The 23,742-nt window shown below is 28.4% G+C and overlaps 1 protein-coding gene across 1 annotated transcript in view; it reads right to left on the bottom strand.

Moving 5' to 3' along the window:
- The window catches only part of LOC129960417 (beta-1,4-N-acetylgalactosaminyltransferase bre-4-like), a 68,893-nt gene that overhangs the window by 19,934 nt on the left and 25,217 nt on the right, over positions 1–23,742 (bottom strand). The window contains exon 2 of the mRNA XM_056073840.1: positions 18,121–18,745. Within this exon, the coding sequence (XP_055929815.1) occupies positions 18,121–18,529 (409 nt within the window). The 5' untranslated portion in view covers positions 18,530–18,745. The remainder of the gene's footprint in view (positions 1–18,120; positions 18,746–23,742) is intronic.

Here is a 23,742-nt window from a genome sequence, read left to right as displayed (position 1 = left end):
TGAAATGAAGGAAAGGTAAAATCGAGTTCGAGGATTTATCATCTCATTCCTATTCAACGTCTATACAGTTTTGATAAACAAAACGATGATAATTAATTAAAAATAAAAAAAAATAATTAATGAAATTAAAATATGAAAATGTTAAAAGTAAAACCCCATTGTATCGCGAATTAACACACAGCAACTCCGATAGATGATGTTATTGATAAATAGCTACATTCAGAATTTAGAAATAAACAATAACAATAAAAAAATACGTTTTTGAAAAAAATTTCCTTTTTAGAATGAATAAAATCAATAGGAAAAGAAGGAGAGAGGGGGGACACCAATCCTTTAAGAAACATACTAATGCATCGATATAAAATTCAATGACGTTGAAAGCATAATATTAAGAAATTTTTTTTAAAAAAATATTTGCATTAAGATTGAAAGATATATAAAAAATAGAAAGTTATTCAATGTACCTACGAATTAAAATATTTTATACAAGAGATCATTTCTGAGATCATTAAAAGAATGATCAATGCTCCTGTGTGCGATTTTTCAGTATTTCTTTGAAAGAATGTGAAGCTTTTAGTTTCCATCTAATCTGGAAGTATCTGGAGTATTGATATTCAATACATTTAATTTGCTAGACAATATATTTATTGAATCTTTCAGTAATAAACTTGAACATTTTGTAATTCATCGATACAAATCAAATTTCTAATCTTGATGTAATACATAACCTTAAAATATAATTAAAGAATTTTAAACAATTTCTTTGCTATTATTGAAAATTCAAAGTCAATAGTTTGAGTCTGTTTATATTCCATCCACTAAATACAAATTTCCGTTGAAGGGAGGGGGGACAAAACAAAACAGAAACAGAGTTAATAACCATTTTTTAAAATCAAAATCCTAACGGTGGGATCAGCAAAATACCCGCAGCTGACTTAAATTCATTGGTTCGATTGTAGCAATCAAGAGGCTTTTTCGAAACCTAGTCAACCCATTAAAGCACACCGTCCTCATTTGAGGACACAGTTACAATTTCACTTCCGTGGATAAAAGCATGGCTTCCGTTATTGCATTCAATTGTTCCTTTATTTTTTTTTCCTAATCTAACAAATCAATATAATTCATAAACAGGTTTTTAATGGAACGTACCATCCATTAGTGAAGATATCAAAGTTAAAAAGAAATCAAAGTAACGCTATTTTGAAAAGACGAAAATAATATTTATTTATTTTGATATTTTACTACATCTAAAAAAATTCAATATATATCTATAAATATTCTTTTAAAATTATTTACTACCGATTCTTGATTTTTTTTTTTTAAGACTCACTCAATTTTTTCAGAATTTTACTTCACGGTTATCTTAATCTAAGTATTTTAAACATAATTGAAAAGAAATTCGTTAAAATTTATGCTCTAAATTAATTTGAACGTTACCGGGCTAATTTTAAAGCATATTTAAAGACTCCTATTCTGACTTCCCCATAACTAATAATAGTTAGGGGAGAGTTTATATGTTTACTACTATATTTACAATAGTAAACATATAAGTTTTGAAGTTTATACGTTTCGAGAGCTTATTTACAGTTATCCTTTTAAAATAAAAAATTGAACGGAATGTATAATGCGTATATATAAAGTTTCATCCAACGGAACAGTATTAGCCAATAATTAATTCCAACTGGGAAAATGATCCGAATGACGGAAAGAATTATATCTATGTTGTCCCAGGCAATAAATTCACTGCTGGAAAATTTGAATTTTTATAAAATAACAGAAACAAAATTTTTATATAGTTTATCCGGTCCTATTTGTTGCATTTATTAAAACATGCTTAGCACACAAAAGTTTTAATCAAAAAAGTTCAATTCTTTTTGTGACTAAAGCTGACAGAGTTATGAGCCTTTGAATATCACTCTTTTAGATTGTTTTAATAACTACTACCTCAAGGAAGATTATCTAATCAACGGAACTCGTTTCCTCGAGTAGACAGTCGATTGGTCTAAAACAAAGAATTTCAAAGCTTCTTAACTTCATCAGGTTTGATCGCAAAAGAGTTTTTTTTTTTTTTTTTTTTTTTTTTTTTTTTTTTTTAATGTCAGAGCGTCGATAATATAAAATATGACAGAAAATCAGGGGACAGTATAAAAATTTAATTTTTTTAGCAGTACATTTATCGATTGAAACAAAATAAAATGAAATTCTTTAAGTCATTTAAAACATTTTTACAGCTGGAAATATACGTCTACCCCTAAGGACAGAAATTTTTTGGGCCAGGATTCGAGTGAAACCCTGTACATGCAAATACGATTTAAAGTTTGAATTTCAACTAAATCTATAAAAATTGGATGCTTAGTTCATTATTGATTATTTTATGGATGTCATAACAAAAGCGAGTGAGTCCAACATGGTTCATAATAAATATATTATTTACGGTTATACATAAATGATTTAAAAACTGTACACTTATATAGAAGAATAATGCCAGTTTTTGAAACAGAAACTTATCAACTATTAGGAAAGAAACTTTCAAAAGAAGCATAAATGAAGCATTATAAATTTTCAGGCGAAAAACCAAGTTAAACTTAACTTTTCTATTTTCTTAGAAAGAAATTCAAAAGAAGATCCAGATATTGTGTTTATAAATATAAGAAAAAGCCTTTGACATGAAATAGCACAAACTAAAATCACCAAATGGAGTTCTATTATTCGAAGGAAAGAAATCATTTAAAAATGCAGCTTAACTAAAAATGCATATGAGATAATTCTTTTTCACGTCATTTAATTTCAAATATAAAAGCATATCTACTTGAATTCAAAGATAAAAACATTTTTAATTTAACTGATGAGTCACACGAGCTTCTAGATTTTCGAATCCTAGAGAAACCGCTGAACAAATTAAAAGGATGGGATTTCCTGTTTCGAAAGTTTGAAACTAGCAACGCATTTTAAACTTCCTTTTAAAATTTCATGTTCGAGGATGAACGCGCAACTTCGCGAGCCTTTTTCTGGGCTTGGGAACATAAAAAGGATTTTTTTACAAACCCTTTTTTAACAAATGAATTATCTTGCTCTACATCGAATTGCAGATAAATTCAAAGCAAAAGGCGAAGTTCGATGTATGCAACTGTGAATAAAAAAAATAATAATAAAAATAAACTATTTTATTTCCATTTTATCGAGACAAAATCTGTTAAAAAATAATAACTTATTTTAAAATGCCTTCGACTATTTTTAAACAAATAATGAGTCACCAAAATAATGAAAAATCTATTCGAAATATTTTTTCTTGTAATGATCAATTTAATTTTAGCGAATATCATCTAAAAAAATGTAAGAAATGTTGATTTTTTTAATTAAATAGCATTTTTTAATTCGGGATTTTGTTAACGAATTAACACCACACACAATAATCCAATTATTTATATATTAGCATATCAAATCTGTGCCTATAAGCCTTGATTTAGTTTGTTAAGGAAAAATTGAATTAATCCTACAAGTTGTACGTGCCACCTTACAACGCAATAATGGATTTCGGAATAATACGGCATTTGATTTTTTCCATTGATGAAAATTTCAAAATGTTTGAAATGGAGTTGGCTCCTAATTGCACAACTGCATCCATATAACCTTGCTCATTTTTTCGAGTCATTATTTTTCTAGTAAATATGAAGCAATGCGTATTCACTTTAACCCAACAATGCAAGATGATTTTGTTACTCAATTGCTGCCGTTTGAGTTTTGATATGAGGAAGGAATAAAGACAAATTTGATTTTTAATTAAAAATAAATATTTAAAATACGTCAAACGAAAAAAAAATGCATAAAGCAACTTATTTTACTATCTAAGTATTAATTTGATTGGTTATAAAAGACAATGATGTAAGTAGCGCAATTATGCGTCACTTTGAAGTGCAGGATTATGAATAACAGCATAATGAGCCGCCGCTGTGTTTGATATAAAAAATTGTTATTTATGTCTTTGCTTAACAAATCTCGCCGAGTGACGTTACTAACGCATGGCTTTTTTTTTAAATAAAAAAAATTACACATGTTTTGAATAACTGCATATAATTTAGGAAAATTATTAAAAAATTTTTTAGTTTGTTTATTTTTTTGGTTAAACGTTAACAAAACAATTAAAATGTTCCAATTGACTACATTATGAATTAATCGATATCCCAATGACATAAAATATTTTAATAGCATTTTTAATGGTAGAATTATTTATACGACAGCCATCTTGGTATTTTTCTGTTTCCAGTTTAAATCTAATTATAGTACCGCTCTTGCCATATATCGTCTTTTCTACAAATGTATATCACAAAGTCTTTAAAAAGGGATTTCCAGGCACTCATTGTTTCCCTTTGGAACAGTCATGTGAAGCTTATAAATGGAAATAAAAACGTTTTGTCAAATGGCTACAAGATGCAATGCAGAGTTAATTTAAGAGAGTGAATTATTCAATCACACAAGATCCTGCATAATCCAGTTCTCACGAATAAAGACGTACGTATGTACCTCTAGACGTAAATATGTACCTCTTTTCATCATTCGTTTGTTTAAATACATTTCGTTTTCTTACAATCAGTTTTTTTTTTTTTTTTTTTTTTCCTGTACTTCAATCCTTCCATCTGTTAAGCGGTGAAAAAAATACTCTTATACATCTGCAACTTATATCCTCCCTCAAATATTAAAAGTTTAGTCAATATAATGAAAAAAAAATATCTCGTTAGAAGATATTCAAACCCCATACTGAATTTCTGTCTACACAATCTTACAAAGCTGGCTGTGTTTCACGTGGATTTATGTAAAATTATAAAGGAATCGAAATGAAATTTGCGATGCAGCTATTTTACGTATGCTCTGTAAAATTATGTTACAATCAAACTCTAACAGTTATAGTAAAAAAAAAAAAAAGTACTGCCACAGGAGAAAAAAATTAAATCATGCAATCACTGTAGTAAAGGTCACAGAAATTAAATCCGATAGGAAGGTTTATTCTACATCAAATCGAATACTTTGCAGTAAAAACAGATGGATTGTCGAGTTAAAATGTCATGATTTTTATTCCAGAAATATGAATATTTGTCACATAGCAAACTGGAAAAAATAATAAATTAAAATACTGGAAAACAATAATAACAGGCTCGTGTTGTGCTGTTAATTACGACAATTTCCAATATTTACTTGGAATTCTATCTCAATACAGAACAGTTACATCTTATTTCACAGGAAACGTTCAACTATATTTATGGCATTCTATGCCTCTGGTTACTGAGATGGTACAGTACACTCCGGTAGCAGAGTATCCAGTTAGCAACTATTCGTCCTCCGTACTATCAGGCTAGTTTTCTTTTATCGTAATTAAAGGAGGAGGGCAAGGCATTGGAAGCGGCTAAAATTTGAAATAGACATTTATTCCGGACTTTTTCAAAAACTAAAAACTGTGAGTTTTGATCCTTATCTTAGGGTTACCTTTTCATAACTGTGTAATCATTTATCAATGAAAAATAAAATCAATGTGAGTCTATCTTCTTAAGAACTTGGCTACGACTAAGTTAATGTTTTGTTTATGTTTCCTGCATTTAAGTTAGGCATTGTAGAATTTATGTTAAAATGTGAACAGTTTATACCTTTAACTTACTTTTTCTTTAATGAATTCTTAAAACGTGCAGTGCAGTATATAAACTATCAGTGCAGAAACTTCAGTTTTAACTCGATATGCAACCGGCAACTACTTCAATGATTCACAAGGCAGTGGCCGCGATCACATTCTGTAGGGCTTGAGATAAATGGAGGGGCTTAGTACTGAATAAGAAATGAATAAAAACGTATTATAACAGTGAGTTTTGGTGTAAAAATTTTGTCTTCTGATATTGGTGGGCAAAAAAATGAGTTCATAGAACTCTGGCCTATCCGGCTTTTTTGTTATCCGCCTGCCCGTCCGCCACATTAGGCCCTATACTCGGGAATGTACTATATTTAAAAAAAGGAGGGACAGCAATGGAATAAGGTCAAAATACATCGGTGAGAGCAAAATTTCTTTCATTTTACTACTACCTAGACAAAACAAAGTAATCTCTAAATCGCAAATTTATTTCAATACATTTAAAACTCCAGTCGTTAAAGAACTGCTGAACACATTTAATTTATTTTCTCACGCATTAATAGTTGTACTTCAGAGATTTTGAAAGGAGATTTTCTTATATACATATGAAGAATGGAAATAATTTTGTTTAAATAGCGAAGCATTCCCTCTCGTTTACATAAACAAAACAACGCATTTAAGTCAAGTTTCATAAAACAGGGAAGAAAGCCGAGCTTGCAATTAGACCTCTGCATTTTGAAGAAATGGGATCAAAATTTTACAATATCCAAGTCACGATCATATATCAAATTTTATCCATTTACTTTGTTTGTTTTTTAGTTATCGTGCTGATATATTTTGAATTCTAGATAGATCGACCTTTAAGGACCAAACCTTTTAAGGATATGGGCTAAAATTCGATACACATCTATATATTTGGTGATAAAAGTATGTGCCAAATTTCAACCACTTTGCTCGTTGCATTCACGTTGACGTACAGATAGGCAGATTTCCTACAGATAGATTTTGTCCAAATTTGGCGAACTAGTTATTACAGGCATAAGTTTTTTTTTTTTTAATGAAATTTTATACAAATCTCAAAGTCGAATTTATTGACTATTAAAATATTTTGAGTAGAAGAAAATAACAAAATGCTAGTACTGTCGGTGAGACTCGTTAGCGAAGAAATAAGCAGTGCTTCAAAAAATATTTATAGAGAGATTGCAATTTTTTCTCTAAAAAAAAAGGGACTACTTTACCCACAAGTAGCCTAAAAGGCTTGATTTCAAAGCCATATATGAAGCTTGTTACATTTCAAACATATTAAATAACCAGTATATGATATAACCTCTTTGTAATTCTGTCAATAGAAAATTATGTGTATATTGAAGTGATAATTTAACAGATAAAAATATCAGATCCTCCCTCCCCATTCACACTTCCATGTTCATCCAGTCAGCTCGACAAGGTTCGTCCAAACATGAATATCAAATAAGACATACAATAAATGATTTATAACAATCATTATCTTTTACATATAAAATTAATAATAGTATATCACTCATGAAAATTTTCATTCAAGCATTTTAGAAAATTACCCACGTACCTTTTTTCAATAAATAACTTCCAACAAAAGAAAATTAATATCTCATAAATTAAATGCATTTTTGTCGAGGGAACAAGAATCGAAACTCAGAAACAGCCAAATGAAAAAATACCTGGGAAAATGAACTTTGGGAATGAAAAAAAATGGAGAGGGGGGGATCATTAGCCGCGTTCCAAGCCGGATGTGACTTTTTTGTAGCTCAAATGCCACTAAATTCAAAGGGAGAAAGAGTTACTTTTAGTTTTCAAGTCATTCAATCAGTTGTGTGTTCAGCGGACTTTTTCAAGGGCTGTTTGACGAATAGCCCAACGCTGCGCTTATCATAATTCATTTCCTGTCTTATTTTTTGGTTTTTATTACTTTTTTCCGTTTATTGCCAGAATGAAAAAATATGCAAATAGCATTGAACTCTGAGAGAGGAAAAGCAAATAAATTCGATGAAAAAAAAAAAAAAAAAACGAAAATTTTAAACGAACTTTTAAGAATAATTTCTAGGGAGCACCAGCATTCATTGCCGCATACACAAAGGTGGTTTGTTAATTCAAAAACGAATAGTGCTACGTAAAAAATTCTTCTGATTTCAATTAATCCAATTAAATCTCCGACTCCAAAATTTTCTCTATTTTAATATTACTAAATGAATAGGCTATGCTCAGACAGCGCGCACATGTATACTTAATTTTCTCTTCAGAGAATAATTGTCTTTGTCTGAAACTTTGTCTTTCTTTATCTAATAAAGAAAAAACTATTTAAATAATAATAAAAAAAAGTTAACATGATTATAAAATAAATTCAAAGAACAAGACTATTTCCGAGAAATCGAAAAGAACAGATTGAACACCTTATTATCGGAATATGTTACTCAGCTTCGTAGTCACCATTAAAGGGAGAGCCAATAATCTCCTTATTGTTGCTGATTTGGCAGGATTAGTTTAAGTATGATACTGTGCAATATATATAAATATCAACATTCAGATTATTTAATAAAGTTTATCTATGTAAGAGCCAATTTACAACCAAGGAAAGGAGGTGAATGGGAAAATTGAGTTCGAGATGAGACTTAGTATAAGAAAAGAATACTTTTAGGATATACAATTTTAAAAATATTAAAGTGCAATACCCAGCCAATTCCGAGAAAATAGCCTTTGAATTTTTGACTTAATACTTTGAACTTACCTCTCGTGTTCAGCAAGTTAATGGCGTAGTTGTCCCGCTTCGTAAGCGGGAAGTCAGAGTTCGAAACCAGATGACTGTTGTTTTTCTCCGCCCCCCCCTTTTTTTTTCTTTCTTTTTTCAAAGTGATTCAAATTAAATTAACAATTTGAAAATAGTTTTAATAAATAAATTTTTCATTTTTATGAAAAGCTAAATGTTTATTCTCCTAATACTTGAAATACAATTTAATTTTTAAAAGAAAAACAATTATAAACGTAAATTTAACAGTTATAAATAATTTAAATTACTACTAACATCTAAAAACAAAAATAATTAATTTTTGAATTTTAATTGTGACGAATTACTTTTTCTAACTCAATGAAAACATATTTACAGGGTGATTATTATATATAAAACCCAATATATGAGACCGTAACTATCAAACCGTTCATAGGAACGGAATAAAATTTTGGTTCAAGGTATTTTGAAGTATGCGTTCAAGAATCGTATGAAGAACAATAGTTAAGTTCTACAATTACAGTTACAAAACTTCAAAATTCTCAAATGGCACCAATGTTTTTTTTTTTTTTTTTTTTTTTTTTTTTTTAATTATTGGAATGTGTTCCACATAACAACAAAAAAAAAAAAAAAAAAAAACAATAAATAGCTTTGGAACAAATCACCAGCGCTAGACAGACTAATAAGAGGAGGGCACGAGGTTGAAAATTCAGTTCGAGATGAGATTTAGTATAATAATAGTATATATTTAGAATGTTCACTCACGAAAATATTAAAGCGCAATATCCAATCAATTTCCAGAAAATGGGCCTCAAACTTTCTATATAGCTTATATACTAATATTGTGTCAACGTTGCCGTAGTGCGGATAGTATAGTGGTTAAGACACTGGCGTAGTAAGCAGAAGACCCGCGTTCGATTCTGGGTTAGCAATCTTTTCTTTTTTTACTGTTTTTTTTTCTAATTTATTTTCAATTAATTAAGAATTTACAAACCATTTTAATTAATGTTTTCATTTTTTTATGCAAAAATAAATATTTATTCTCCTAGTTCTTAAATTATAATTTTTAGAAAAAGAATAATTATAAAGCATGAATGCTTTTTTTAAATATTCAGAATTATTTAAATTAAATTAACATTTTAAAGATGGTTTCAATTAATATGATACTAATTTTTATACGGAAAAATAAATGTATTTTCTCTTAATACCTGAATTATAATTTTAAAAAATTAAGATATGAACGCATTTTTTAAAAATTATTTAAATAAAATTACAGACAGTTTTAACGAATATGTAACTTCTTTATCAATCAAATACGAATGTTTTAAAAATAAATCTCCCTCAAAAATAAATATTCATTCACATAATGCTTGAATTATAATTTTATTTTTAGGCAGGAAAAATACATGTATAACTTAAATGATAAACGTTAATTAAATTACTGACATCATAACAATATTTCGTTAATTTTTTTATTATATACAAAAGGCAGAATGGTAATTATCGTAAAAATATTTCAAACAAGATAGATATATGTTGACATCTTGCAAAATTCATAAATAATGATTATCCACAAGAGAAACCTTAAAAGAATTGATAAAAAAAAATTCATTTACCTTCAAAAAATATTTGTTTTCTTCAGAAAATCGAGGAGCGCACAAAGCATATCGTATGCTACTAATAATTTTGAACCATCTGCCTATGCATTCCGTAACTTGAACACCTGTTTTCTACTTTTTCATTTCGATTATTAACATTTTGAATGTTTGCGGATATAATTTTAATTATTCCAGGTGCTCTCTTTAATTCACGATATAAATACAGCTTCGTTGAGTTATTATAAATAATTTATCTTTATTAAAATCAAATTAAAAAATTTTCATGATTTTTAAAATAAAAATAGCTATTTTGAAATATTTTTATAGTTAAAATTATATTTATTATTATTTTGGCACTTAAAAATTTAATTATATTTATAATTCAAGAACAATATACATGAGCATAATTATTTTTTAAATAAGTTATAACGTATGTATTAAGAGAAAATACATTTTTTTCCCAGATAAAAGTGAGTATCATATTAATTAAAACCATCTTTAAATTGTTAATTTAATTTAAGTAATTCTGAATATTTTTAAAAAAATGCATTCCTGCTTATAATTATATTTCTTCTAAAAATTAAATTGTAATCCCCGAATTAGGAGAATAAATATTTATTTTTGCATAAAAAATGAAAACCGAATTAAATAAAACTGTTAGTAAATTGTTAAATTAATTTGAAAAAAAATTAATTAAAAAAAAGCAAAAACTGCTAGTCCAGGATCGAACTCGGTCTCTTGTTTACTACGCCAGTGTCTTAATCACTATGCTATTCGCACCTAGGGATTGCAATACCGGACCAAAATTTCAATACCGGTATTCGGTATTTTTTTAAATCTTAATACTGGTTTTAATACCGGTATTAGAAATTTTAGTAAAAGAAAGAAAACACAGGTGTTTCTTTGTTTTATTTGCCAGTTTTGTTAGGGAGTGTAAATATCACAAAAAATAATTTGTAACTTATAAATTATAACAGTATATAATCACAAAAAAGTAAAGGAACATCTTATTTATTTAAATCACAAAAAAGTGTAAATATCACTATTCAGTCTGTGGTACTATTACAAATTTTTGAAATGTGATCTTCAAAAACATAATGCATCCATTGTACTGTCATTAAGCCTGTAAAGTAATTTTGTGTAAAAAATTACCAGCTGTCGAAAACGCTCTTTCGGCATCTACGCTAGTTAGTGATACTGATAGCAGTGCGCAATATACTTTTTCCAAGTATTTACCTCTAAATCCCTCATCTTCAAATAAATTGATTTCTCGTCAGATGGTTTTGGATATAGCTGATATCTGTATTGTATTTTGGTTCGCTGAAATTTTTTTATTTATCGCTAATTCTAATTTTTGTTCAAGAGACAATTCCTTTTCATTATCGACAGTAGTGTCATCATAATCTCCGATAATTGAACCGAATTCTTCTGAATGTGGATAGGTTTGTGGGTAAAGAATTTTAAGAAAATTTACTCTAAACTTAATCAGATTTGAAATGGTTATTTTCTTTTCTTCTTTTTCATTTTCATTTTTAAAATCATTATAATTATGTAAATACCATAATAGGACATTTTCTATTTTGGTATGCCTTTCTTCTGTGCGATTTTTCAATGTAATATATAATTCTTCAGATAGTGATGTGTGCTGTTCTTTCAGTGACTGCAACATGAAATTTATTGTTGCATTAGCTGTTAATAAGTTATAATCTATCCGACATAATGCCTCAATAGTCAATTGTATTGGAAGTAGAGTTGATATAGTTCTGGATATTAAGTCGAATTCACTATCTGAAAAATTAATTTACAGGTTTAAGTCGATTATTGCTTTTTGGATTGGATTTCTCAGTTTCAAAAGTCGTTCCATCATTAGGAGTAAACTGTTCCAACGTGTTTTAGAATCTAATATTAACATATATTCTGCTTTATTTTCAGTTAGTATATATTTTAGTAATATATCTTTTTTTATAGGGGAACGTTTAAATATCTTAGCAATTTTTCGAACTTTATAAATTATAGGAAGCAATTCTTGATAGGTTAATATTTCATCCTCATTAGCAATATCTTCAACAATTACATTGCCATTATCTTCATTGTCAATATCACTCTCACTCTCTTCAAAGTTGGAATAGGAAGTTTCTATATCCACAGTATTTGGATTCTTCTGTTCTTTATTTTTTTGGTATAATACATCTATTACTCCTAATTGAATTCCATGTGCATAGCACAACTGCTGATTTGCACCAATCAACTTTCCAACTCTTTTCATAATTGTTGCTCCATCAGTCGTTAAGGATACAATATTTTCTTTCAGGGATAATCCATGTTTCGCTAATTTAAATTTAAGCAATTAATTAAGTAATTATTTCCCCCGTTAGGGAGACATAAATACAAAAACGTATACTATTTTACTACGTACGCGATCCCTGAACATATAGTGGAGACAATTTAAAAAATTTCTAGTAAATACCGAAAAAACGGTATTTAAACTTGTGAATGCCGGTATTACAAAATTGCACAAACGGCTCAAAATACCGGTATTCGGTATCCCGGTATTGCAATCCCTATTCGCGCCTCGGCAACAGCGACACATTATTAATATATAAGCTATGCAGAAAGTTTGAGGGCCATTTTCTCGAAATCTTTTGGCTATTGCGCTTTAATATTTTCGTGAATGAACATTTTAAATGTATACTACTATTATATTAAATCTCATCTCGAACTGAATTTTCAACCTCGTACCCTCCTCTTGTAAGAAGAAAAGAGAAAATAACCAATAACAACAGAGAAACAAAAGGAAAAAAAAAAAAAAAAATTGTGTTACACAAATTTTCTACTTTAATCTACTTTAACCCCGATGACACTATGCATGCGGCAGATGATGCTTAGAACCAAAACATGCCAAAAGGAATCTGCTGAACTTCACCTCTTTGTTAGGCACACCAAAGTTGTCTGCTCTTTTCTTCTTAGCCTGTCTAGCGCTGGAGATTTTCGTGCTACAGATGCCGTTCCAATGTTATTTATTGTTTTTTGCTGTGGAGAACACATTCCAATAAAATTAGAAAAAAAACACCTTGGTATTGCCATTTGAGAATTTTGAAGTTTTGCAACCGTAATTGTAGAATTAACTATTGTTCTTCATATGATTCTTGAACTCATACCTCAAAATACATTGAACCAAAATTTTATTCCGTTCCTGTGGACGGTATAATAGTTACGGTCTCATATATCAGGATAGTTTTTTTTTTTTTTTTTTTTTTTTTTTATAATCAACCTGTATATAAGATATTAAGGAAAATTCCTGCTAATTTATTAAATATTTAAATAAACGATCTCGATATTAATAATCGAAAAGAAATAGTAGGAAGCCGGTGCTAAATTATTGAATGCCTAGGCAGGTGGTCCAAAATTTTAATGACTGTTCTAATTCGAGCGGATACTGGGGAAAAATTCTTATATCGTACTTTAATTATTTAAACATAATATAGATAAAATATTCTGAAGTTCAATACTAATTAAAGCTATTCGTAAATTAATAATTTGAATAATTTTGAAAACATTAAAAGGAAGAAAAAAATAGATGCATCCCGAATCGAACTCTGATCTCTTGCTTTCGAAATGGTTATCTTGACAACCAAGACTTGGGACACTGAAAGCGGCAAATACATTACTAGTATACAAGGTATACCAAAAATTTGAAAACTATTTTCATGGAATTGGTTCGTTATTTGCGCTTTAATATTTTAATGAAAGAACATCCTAACAGTAAACTGCCACTATATTACATCTTACCACGAACTCAATTTTCCAACCTATGCCGTCTCTTTGTAAAATCTACTTCATAAGATTAGTAATGATTAGAGTTTTGTTACATTGGTTAGATAAGAGTTTAGGATTGTGTGACTTTAGCATTTAGAAACATATGCATAGAAGCCATAAAACTTAGCCAACAGTCTTGCGACAGCCGGCAGCTGGATTGATAAGAAGAAATTTTGGAAGTGGTTGTCACATCTTAAACGTTACCTACAACCATGAGAATATGAAATTGAGATTTCACATGCTTTTTAATAAAATTTGGATGAATATGGATGTTTTTCTTATGTTTTGTGAGAGATGAATTGTATGATTAAGAAGAAAGGAAAAATTAAGAAGAAAAAAAAAAGCATGAAAAAAAACCCAAATAAAATATTTCTTCTCATTTAATTTAAGAATTTATTCTATATTTTGGATGACTCGCATATGAACTATCACCTTATTGCTTAACTGAAATACAACAATTTTCGTTAATCAAAAGATATTGGATTTCATCAAGATTTTTGTATGTTTTCTTTTCAGCTCAGTTGTTCAGTACAATAAGTCTAAATACAAAAGTGCATGGGATTTTACTATGATCCCTTAAGAGAGAGAATTGTTTCTTGGACACCGAAGAAAAGCTAAGTAAGTAAGGTTAGTATATTTAAAATGATTCATAAACATAATTGCTAATGGAAATGTTTTGAATATAATGAACAGTAAGTACGAATACCATGCTTTCATACGATGACGTCATATATCGATTTCAAAATTTTAACCTATAGAGTAGCGACTTGACGCAACAAATTTAAATCTAACTGCTTCTCTTCACAGATTCATTTATAATGTTTTTTTTTTTATTTTATTTTGTGATGGACCAAAATTATCAGTTTATTAGTTATATAATTAATTATCTTGTATATGATATGCAGTTATTGTCTCAACAACTATCAAGTCACATGTCTTCCTCCAGGTAAAAAAAATAATTAGATTACGTTTTCATATTTTTAGAACGCTAGATGTTTAAGCAAGAGATCTGATGTATTTTCGTTAGCATATTAGGTTTGTTAAGTGATTTGTTATGCATATACATTAATTATTTATATAATTGCCATAAATTCTGAAGTTGTGGTTGCCTTTAATTACAGTTATGTTAAGTAAATGGTAAGTTTACTTTAAGAATAAAAATATCGGTAGCCATTAAATTCTGTTATCCAATTATGAGTTATTAATGAACTGCAATATGAAGTTTCCAATCAGCTAAATGATGCAACCATTATAACATTAGAGACGTCTGTGATTTTTCAGACAATTCAGATGGATTTTTTAGACAAGAATTTCACTAAGATTTTTTTTATATGCAGATTATTGGTATTTGTCCTCGTATATGTTATTATGAACAGAATGCTCAGGCAGTTGAGCGCACTACTTCGATTAAGATGAAGTATTTATAAGGGCTTCTCTTTTGTCTATTTTTTCCCTTAGTAATTCTTTTATATTTGTAATTAATATATGCATATTTCTTACTCGTTGATAGCCTTCATTAAGTCTGCATTTTCTTGCACTTCGTCTAAAAGACTTTTTTTCTCATGTTGAGGAAGGTTGACATCTTTTAACTTATCTTTATGGGTTGCGTCTTGAATTTTAATATTTTCTACACGGTTTGTTTCCTTGGGAAATAAAGTAAATGTCTTTAATTCCTGGTTTTTTTATTCAGTTAGGGAAACCTTGACTTTTAGAGATAAATCAAATAAAGCAATTTACATAATCAGATATTGCATTATTAAAAATAAAATTTATTAGAAACTTTGGCAGAGGAAAATATTAACTCTCAATAAAATTTTATTTACTTATTTATTATTAGGAAATATATAAAAATGTCAACAATAAAATTCGCAAATATAACTTAAAAGCAAAGAAAGTCTAACGCTGCTCTCTAAGAACCGGTGTAGCATTTAATGTGTGAACCAATTATTCAGATAACCTTTCTAAAACTTATTTCCACGTGTTAAAGAATTCCCATCGTTTCTAGAAACTCAGAATTTTACAGAGAAAAATATCTACTTCAAAACGTTTTGAATAAATTTATATCACCATTCTGAATGCGCTGCTAACGGTGTGCATCTGAGACATTTAAGCCATTCAACACCATGAATTACAGAAATTTTTGTTTTTCTGCTGATTTTACTCAGAAGCTACGTTTTATAAATGTGCATAATCTCTCTATATAAAATTGAGTACTTGTTTGTTCGAACTTGAATATAATTCCAAGCTCTTAGATGGATTCGAACAAAATTTGATGCACGTGCTTCTTAGCACCTTGAAAGATTAAATGCGCTACAAAAAAGTTGTTACATATGATAAACATATTTTACGTTTTGAAGAAAGAGTTCACGGACACGTTTTAAAACGTGTGACTTTGAAGCCAGAGCGATAAAATATATAAAAATTCAATAATAGCTCATAAATTTATCAAGAGAAATTAAATATTCTTCGATGAACCCTTGCTATAAAATATCATCAAAAAGTTATATTCCAACTAGGTGCATTCAAAATTTGAAAGTGCTAAAATATAAGACAAGCTAAATAGTAAAAGAAGCGGAAACAATTTTAAAAGAGAATACTTAAAAGTAAATTACTGTGCTGGCGTATTAAAAGATGCTTATACTAGGAAATAAAAGCTAAAGTGAAAATATCTGAACAAAACTTCTTAACTTGAACACGGCAAAAGTATGCAAGCGACAGTTGTGATTAAACAGTAAAATAGATTTAGAAACTCAAAAAAAAAAAAAAAAAAAAAAGTTACGAAATGTATTTAAATTTATTTTGAAAAACTGATTAAAATTAGAGAAATTGTCTTTCGGAATTCTAATAGCTATTACTTAAAAGCTAATTTTGTTGAATTTTAAGATGATGTAACAATTTTTGAGCGATTATATGTTCCGAAATTACGATATAATGAATGAACATACTGATAAACTACAGATTTTTGGAATCTTGTTACACAATATCTAGAATCAAGGCATTTTTTTTTTCTTTCCTACTAAACATTTCTGTCATTACAACAAGACTGAAAATTCAAATACCGAATCTAATAACACGGCTTCGAAAATAGTATAGCTTGCAAAAGAAACAAAATGAAGTTTGAAAAAGCTGCACAAAATCAGAAATATTTTTTACAAAAATAAATAAACATAATCAAAAATATTTTCAAAAAAAATGTAGTTATTTTTACGCTTGTTAACATGGCAAAAGCATGTTGCATATTGCTCCATGAAAATTATTTATTTGAGCATTATCAGAATTTTGTAATTATTGGAATTCTGTTTACAGTACCAGTTGATATGAAAGCATGTTTTTTGTCAAATTACTACTGTTACGTCAAATTGTTAATTTCTTAACCCCTCAAAATTGCTAGTCTTAACCAAGAACATGTTTCTTCCACGGACGATTATATGTTGCAAAGTTCTTCTCCAAGCAATCTTCATATATATAAGCAAAATGGTGAAATAAAAATGCCATTTATACGAAAGCTTTACAGTAGCCATAAATTATTATTAATTATGATCGAGGGTCCTAAAATTTCTTAAAGAAATAATTTAAGAATTTGAAAAATGTAAGACGTAAAAGCATATGTATTTTGCTTTTTCTTACATACATTTAGAACAAATAAAAGCAGGCGGAACCGCGGGTACAGTGGCTAATAATATAAGTGATAATTTTAAACGCTGTTTAATTTTTAAAAAAATAAACGCGATTTTACTTTAATTTACAGATAAAAGCATTTCTATTTTGATTTCTGAATAGCTCGAACATTTAGTTTTCACTCAAGAATCTCAAAATCTATTTATTGCCCGAGATAAAACTTTCGTACCAATTCTTTTTTAGGAATTTTCCAGTTTCGAAAGCATAAAAACTGTGACAGCGGCTTCAATTTCCCATTTCTGCTTCGGACACTTTTCCGCGATTTGAATCGCTTTGTAAGTACGATAGCCAGTGTTTGAACTCGCTTAAAATACTTTATGAAAATTTTTCTTAAAAGTACTCTTCAATTATTCCTTATTATCGATAAAAAAACTTAAAAGATTTAAGCAACTCTATACCTCCAATCAAGTTATTTCTTTTATATATCTGCACAATAAATAAACTGAAATAAATTAATTTGGTAATTATTAAGCTTCGAAACCCTCCTGCACGGCTTGTGATATGCTCGCGAAATAATTAAATAACTCATGAGTGGAATATTCCATGGTTGGAGAAAATAGATACTCGTTGTGTACAACAAATCATTCCGCTTATGAAGGAAGAAAACATAAAATGCAAAATACTGAGCAAGTTTAATGATAAAGAATATCTCTACATACCTAGATTAGGTGGCACTAATGGACATTCTTTCTTAGTTTCCAAATGACTAGTAGTACTATTTTTTATAGCAGAGATTGTAAAGCTTTCATTTTTATTCAATTTAATATTTTCTATCAGTTTTTTCACAGAAGTATTATTTACAGTTGTTGAATTAGTATTAACTAAAAGTAATTCGTGATTCTTTGAAACAGAAGCTGCTCTGTCGTCACCAAATTTTTGGTTCAAGTGAGAAATCCATGCTAATCCAGGAGCTACTATTTTGTTTATTGGATGTCGGTAGACAAGAATATTGCAGGTATATTCCAAAAATAAAAACATGAGTAATGAGAAAATCACAGCTTTGCATATGTGAGCTCGCCACAGCTGGACAGGGGAACAGCTCGGTAATACTGTTCCACCTTTGGACATATCCAAATCTTTCGTGGTAAACCCTAACAGTTTTCATAAATAGGTACCAAGAATAATTTTATATTTTATTTGTACAAAATTGAAAGACTTTGTGAGCAGCAACATGATGATATCGATCAGTTAGCTTCATCCGATTTCTTAATTAGGCAATTCACTAAAAGGATTCCATGGAATGTTTTGGACATGCTACAACTTGTTTCTGGATACATGAAAAACCTGTAAAAAAAGAAAAGAAATTTGAATTACGAACAAGAAAAGTATTTTTTTCAGCAAATAGATAATTTATGCTTTTCAATAAAAATACAGTGGCCTGTCTATCTATAATCTGCCATTTTACCTGTCAGTATTCTGGTATTTTGAGAACAAGTGGAAATCATTAAAAAAAGAGGGGGGGGGCAAAGAAGTCACTACACGTGGATGATTAAGGACTTTGGCATGATGCTCAGATTTTAAATTTTAATGTACATGTTAGTTACATTTATATTATAATTAGTTGTGTTTTGATCAATTAATGTTTTTACTGCAAAAAGGCGTTTCCGCCCCCCTTAATCTGTCTCCAATAATCCGGCGCTTTCATTGATTAAGGTTGTCCTCTGATCATAAATCTGCCGGATTTCTGAGAGGTCACTGTAAATTGATCATAGTTCTGAGAATTAAAATAGAAAAATTAGAATAGATCTAGTTGAAAGAATAAAATAGAAATAGTGAAATTGAAAGATAAATAGCCCAAATAAATAAAATTAACTCCATTAAATACATAGCCCAAAAGATTTTTCTTTAAATTGTTCGGGGGTAAAAGGAACTGAATGCAGCAGGGGCAGCAAAGTAATGAAACAGTCTGCGATACATGAGATTCCTGAAAAGCATTTTTAAAACAATTTTTGGTAAAAAGGAAATTGTTTTCAAATTAATCATATTCTGAGCACACCTAGTTATTTTCTTTTCTAGAGATACTTACATTTTGATTACATGATTAGAATAATTACAGACAAGCAAATTTTAATTCTTTAATTAAATTTATCTGAGCTTCGAAACATATTCATAAAATTCACAACTAAATATGAGCAAATATTTTTCAATAGTACAAATAAATGAATTCAAAAAGTTTATCAAGATTAGTGAATACTTTCCATTATTTCTCGCTTACATAATTAATAAGCTTCAGTTTTAACTCCATGGCCTACAAATCTGATGATTAGATGACATTCTATTTGATTTTTTTTTTTTTTTTTTTTGTTATATCAATATATGTAAAAACGTAAAAGGGCATTGAAGACACTAAACCTTATCCAAGTGACTTTTGACATTTAAATTGCTTATTTACAAATTAAAATTTCAAAAATTCAGTAAAGCAAAGCAAGAATCAGACACACGAAGAGATCAAATCCCCCTCCCAAGTAGCTCTATAGAGAAAAAAATCTATGCACTTTTAATTACATCAAAGATCTACACATAAATTTAAAATAGAAATACTCGCAAATGGAAGTGGATGGTATCGAATTCCTCGTGGCTTTCTGATAAGTAGAGAAAAGTTTAAAAAGTTTATGAAAACTGCAGCGAAGATCAAAATTCTATTATCGTCACAGTTTTATCAAAAATTCGTATATGAAAAATCACACAAATGGGACCACTAGCGACATATGGCCTTTTTTGACAAGATACTATAATCACAAAATCAGTTTAAGACAAATGTAATTAGCGTACAGAAGTATTCTGTATCAATAAAATGCTTCGACAAATTTGACAAACACAGGTATCAGGGACGATATGTAAAAAATCATGAATAGAAAATTCAGATACTGTCTCGTGAACTTTTGAATAACTCTTGTATTTACGATATTAAAAAATATATTGTAAAGAGTTCTTAAATAAATTTTTAAAAAATACGTTTTTATTATAATTATCATAAGTATATTAAACGGCATGACTCTCTACGAGAACCGATGATTGCCTCGTATTTAGCCTACCTTTTAAAGAACAGGAGTGAACTAAACGAGAAATCAACACAGAAAAATGTTGCATTTCAGGTGCTAATAACACATCAAAATTAGATAACATTAAATGCCAAGAATTTCATCAAATGCACTCGAATACTGAATCTTGAAATATTAAATATCTAATCCGTCTAATGAAATTCTGACTAGATGTATTGTTTCTCAAACTCACTACCAGTCAGCGCCACTTGCACAGAATCAATATTTAATTAACGATTAAATGTTAATAAAGTTAAGAAAATATTAAAATTGTCGTCCAGAATACACAACTGTTCAAAATTTCAAAACTCTTCTATGTAACTAACAGAATGAAAAATGGATTGAAATTTCATCAAAAACTGAAACAAGTCATGTAAAATAAAAAAGCCTGAATATAAAACTATATGAAGTTTAATACCGATTAGTTTATCAGAAATGTAGATATAATTTGAGCATGCCTTAAGATTTGCACAGTATTGATAATAAGCAAAATAAGGTGCTTTAATCACCACGTAATAAATTTTATACAAATGAATTTATTCTTATTTCAAGTAGGATCTGCAAGTATTCCAAGGATTAGGAATCATTCACTTATAATTCAAAAGTTACTAATAATATATTAATTTTGCAATAATAATAATTGAATGCCGATAGCTGGCGCATCAAAGGTTGGAAAAAACTGTCTTCTTTGATGTGTGGATGTATTTTTTTTTTTTTTTTTTTTTTTTTTGTTTCTTTGAATGAAAATTTTCAAAATGCTATTTTCCTGATTTACTACATTTCTAATTAACTATATATCGGAGAATTTTTTTCTGCATCTTCCCACATTTTAAATGTTGATCAAATGCTAAATACGATTTATAAAAACTTATTTGAAGAAGGAATACCAAATATCAGTTACATTCTATCTTTTTTTAAATATGAATAGTTTCAGATAATTAAAATTTCTTTTATTATCTGAAAAGATAATTAAAGTTTCAGATAATTAAATTCTGAAAAAGAAGGATGCATTAGAATCTTGATATTATTTCTTAAAAATTATTTAACTTTATTTCTAGATACGCATTTTGATACGAGAAAATACAGAAAATATTATGAAAAAGATTTTTTTGTTTTTTTTTTTCCCCTCCATAAGATAAATTGAAGAGAGCAAAAAATGAGTATTATCTTTTTATTTCATAGTTAACACCAAAGACAAAAGCTATTACAACAGGATTTTAAGTTTAAACAAACACCAAAGACAAAAGCTATTACAACAGGATTTTAAGTTTAAACAATTTTATTTGACTGACCATGAAAGATATTTGACGCTATCAATTCCAATACAGAACATTTTGAAACAAATTATTATTTTTTTGCTTTGTAGTCGAGACAAATAATTATTTTATTCACTGTTTTTTATTATTTATTTATTCATTTATTTTTGCAAAAATAAAAAACAACCAATAATTAGAAAACTTTGGGCACATTTTTTAAAAATTTTATTTTGGTGTACGAAATAGTTGCTGATCAAAGAAAATAATAAACACAAAAAATATTTTTAAAAACTTGAAAATACAATTATAAAAAATAAAAGGTCAAAAAAATAGTAACACAATTTTATTATTAAATCCAACTTTAAATCGCATTCATAATATATTTTTAAGTTTTATTGAATGTTTAATAATTTTCTTTTATTTGATATTCATTGTGGTTTCATTTTCTTACAATCCAGTTTTCAGGACCTCATACTTTGTAATTTTGATTTCATTTCCATAATTTTTTAATCAAAAAAAATATTTTCAAGTTTTTAGTGCACAAGTAAAAGTGTGCCTATTTTACTTTTTAATCTTTAATATATTTCATAATTATCAATATAATAGAATCCTGTAATTAATTTTTTTTTTGAAAATCACTTCCAGATGCTGTTCAAGCATGGAATCATAATTGAATTAAAATTAATAAATTAACTATTAATTAATATTGTTCTAAAAATATTCAAATGCATTATCATAAGGAACACACAACTGCAAAAATTTTGGAACCCTAATTTTTGAGAGAGTAGAATTTCCATTACAAAATTCCATCTAGACAAACATGAAAGAAATTAAATAAAAACTTACAAAAGAGACAAATACTGATAAAACATCCAAATAAATAAAGCGTAACATTAAATAAAAAAGACGGTGAAAAGATACTTCAATAAAAATATTAAATATATAAACAAATTAAAACTGTTTCGTGGATCTAATTCCTGTCGTGAAATATGAATACTGAGTAATTCGGGCGGGGAGAGGGGAAACTTATCCTTTTTCAATCAACAGTATCAAAGTTTTAATAAGTAAATAACTATCTGATCACTGAGATTAGTTTCAACTATCTTATTGATGGAAAGATTATATAATGACAACAAAGATGTGACCATGAAACTTAATCAGAAAATTAAAGGTATTCACAACACAAACATAAAATCCATACTCATGTAAAAGAGGAAGGAGGGGGGATTTTTTTTTTTTTTTTTTAATTTGAAATACCCAGAACCGCGTGGACCTGCCTCTAATAAGAACGTATATAAAATTTCACAATAAAAGCCATTAGCACTACAGAAAAGACTTCAAAATGAAGTTTCAGTAACAATTTATGTGATGACGCAACGCTAACCTCACTGCAATTATTTACAAAATAATTGATAAAATACTGTACGATGAAATTTATTATAATGACAAAGATATCACTGCTGTAAGGCAAAAATTAAAATACAAACAATTTTTTTTTTTTTTTTGTCACAGATAGAGACCTTATAAAAGAAATCGCATACACAAAAAAACATTCCAAAATTTCCCAAATAGATGTAACAGATAATTTTTTACAACATAATAAGGGGGGAGGGGGAAATGCTTATGCGGCGAAAGGGGAAGTCATTAAAAAAAAAGTCTCATTTAGAAAATCTATCGATGACTTATGAAATAATGAGAAAGTGCTTTCCAAATAAAATAAATAATTAAATTACCCATGGAAACATTTTTTTCTTAATTTAATTTCTCATTTTAAACATGGAGAAATTTTCAAAATGCATATAATACTACTCGCCGTAATCTAAAACGTGCATCTTCTTGCGATGAATTGGTTCAAAATCACTTTCATCACCTGGATATTGGAGTTGATTTATTTTTGAAATATATTATTTAATTTATTTTGGAATATTAGAATTAGTTGATGTGACATGTACATACACTGTATACTATACACATTGTATCAGTA

Source organism: Argiope bruennichi, chromosome X2, assembly GCF_947563725.1.
Source record: "Argiope bruennichi chromosome X2, qqArgBrue1.1, whole genome shotgun sequence".
NCBI classification, from domain to species: Eukaryota; Metazoa; Arthropoda; class Arachnida; order Araneae; family Araneidae; genus Argiope; species Argiope bruennichi.
Note: the sequence above shows the minus strand (reverse complement) of the source record. Positions and strands in the feature narration are given on the sequence as shown.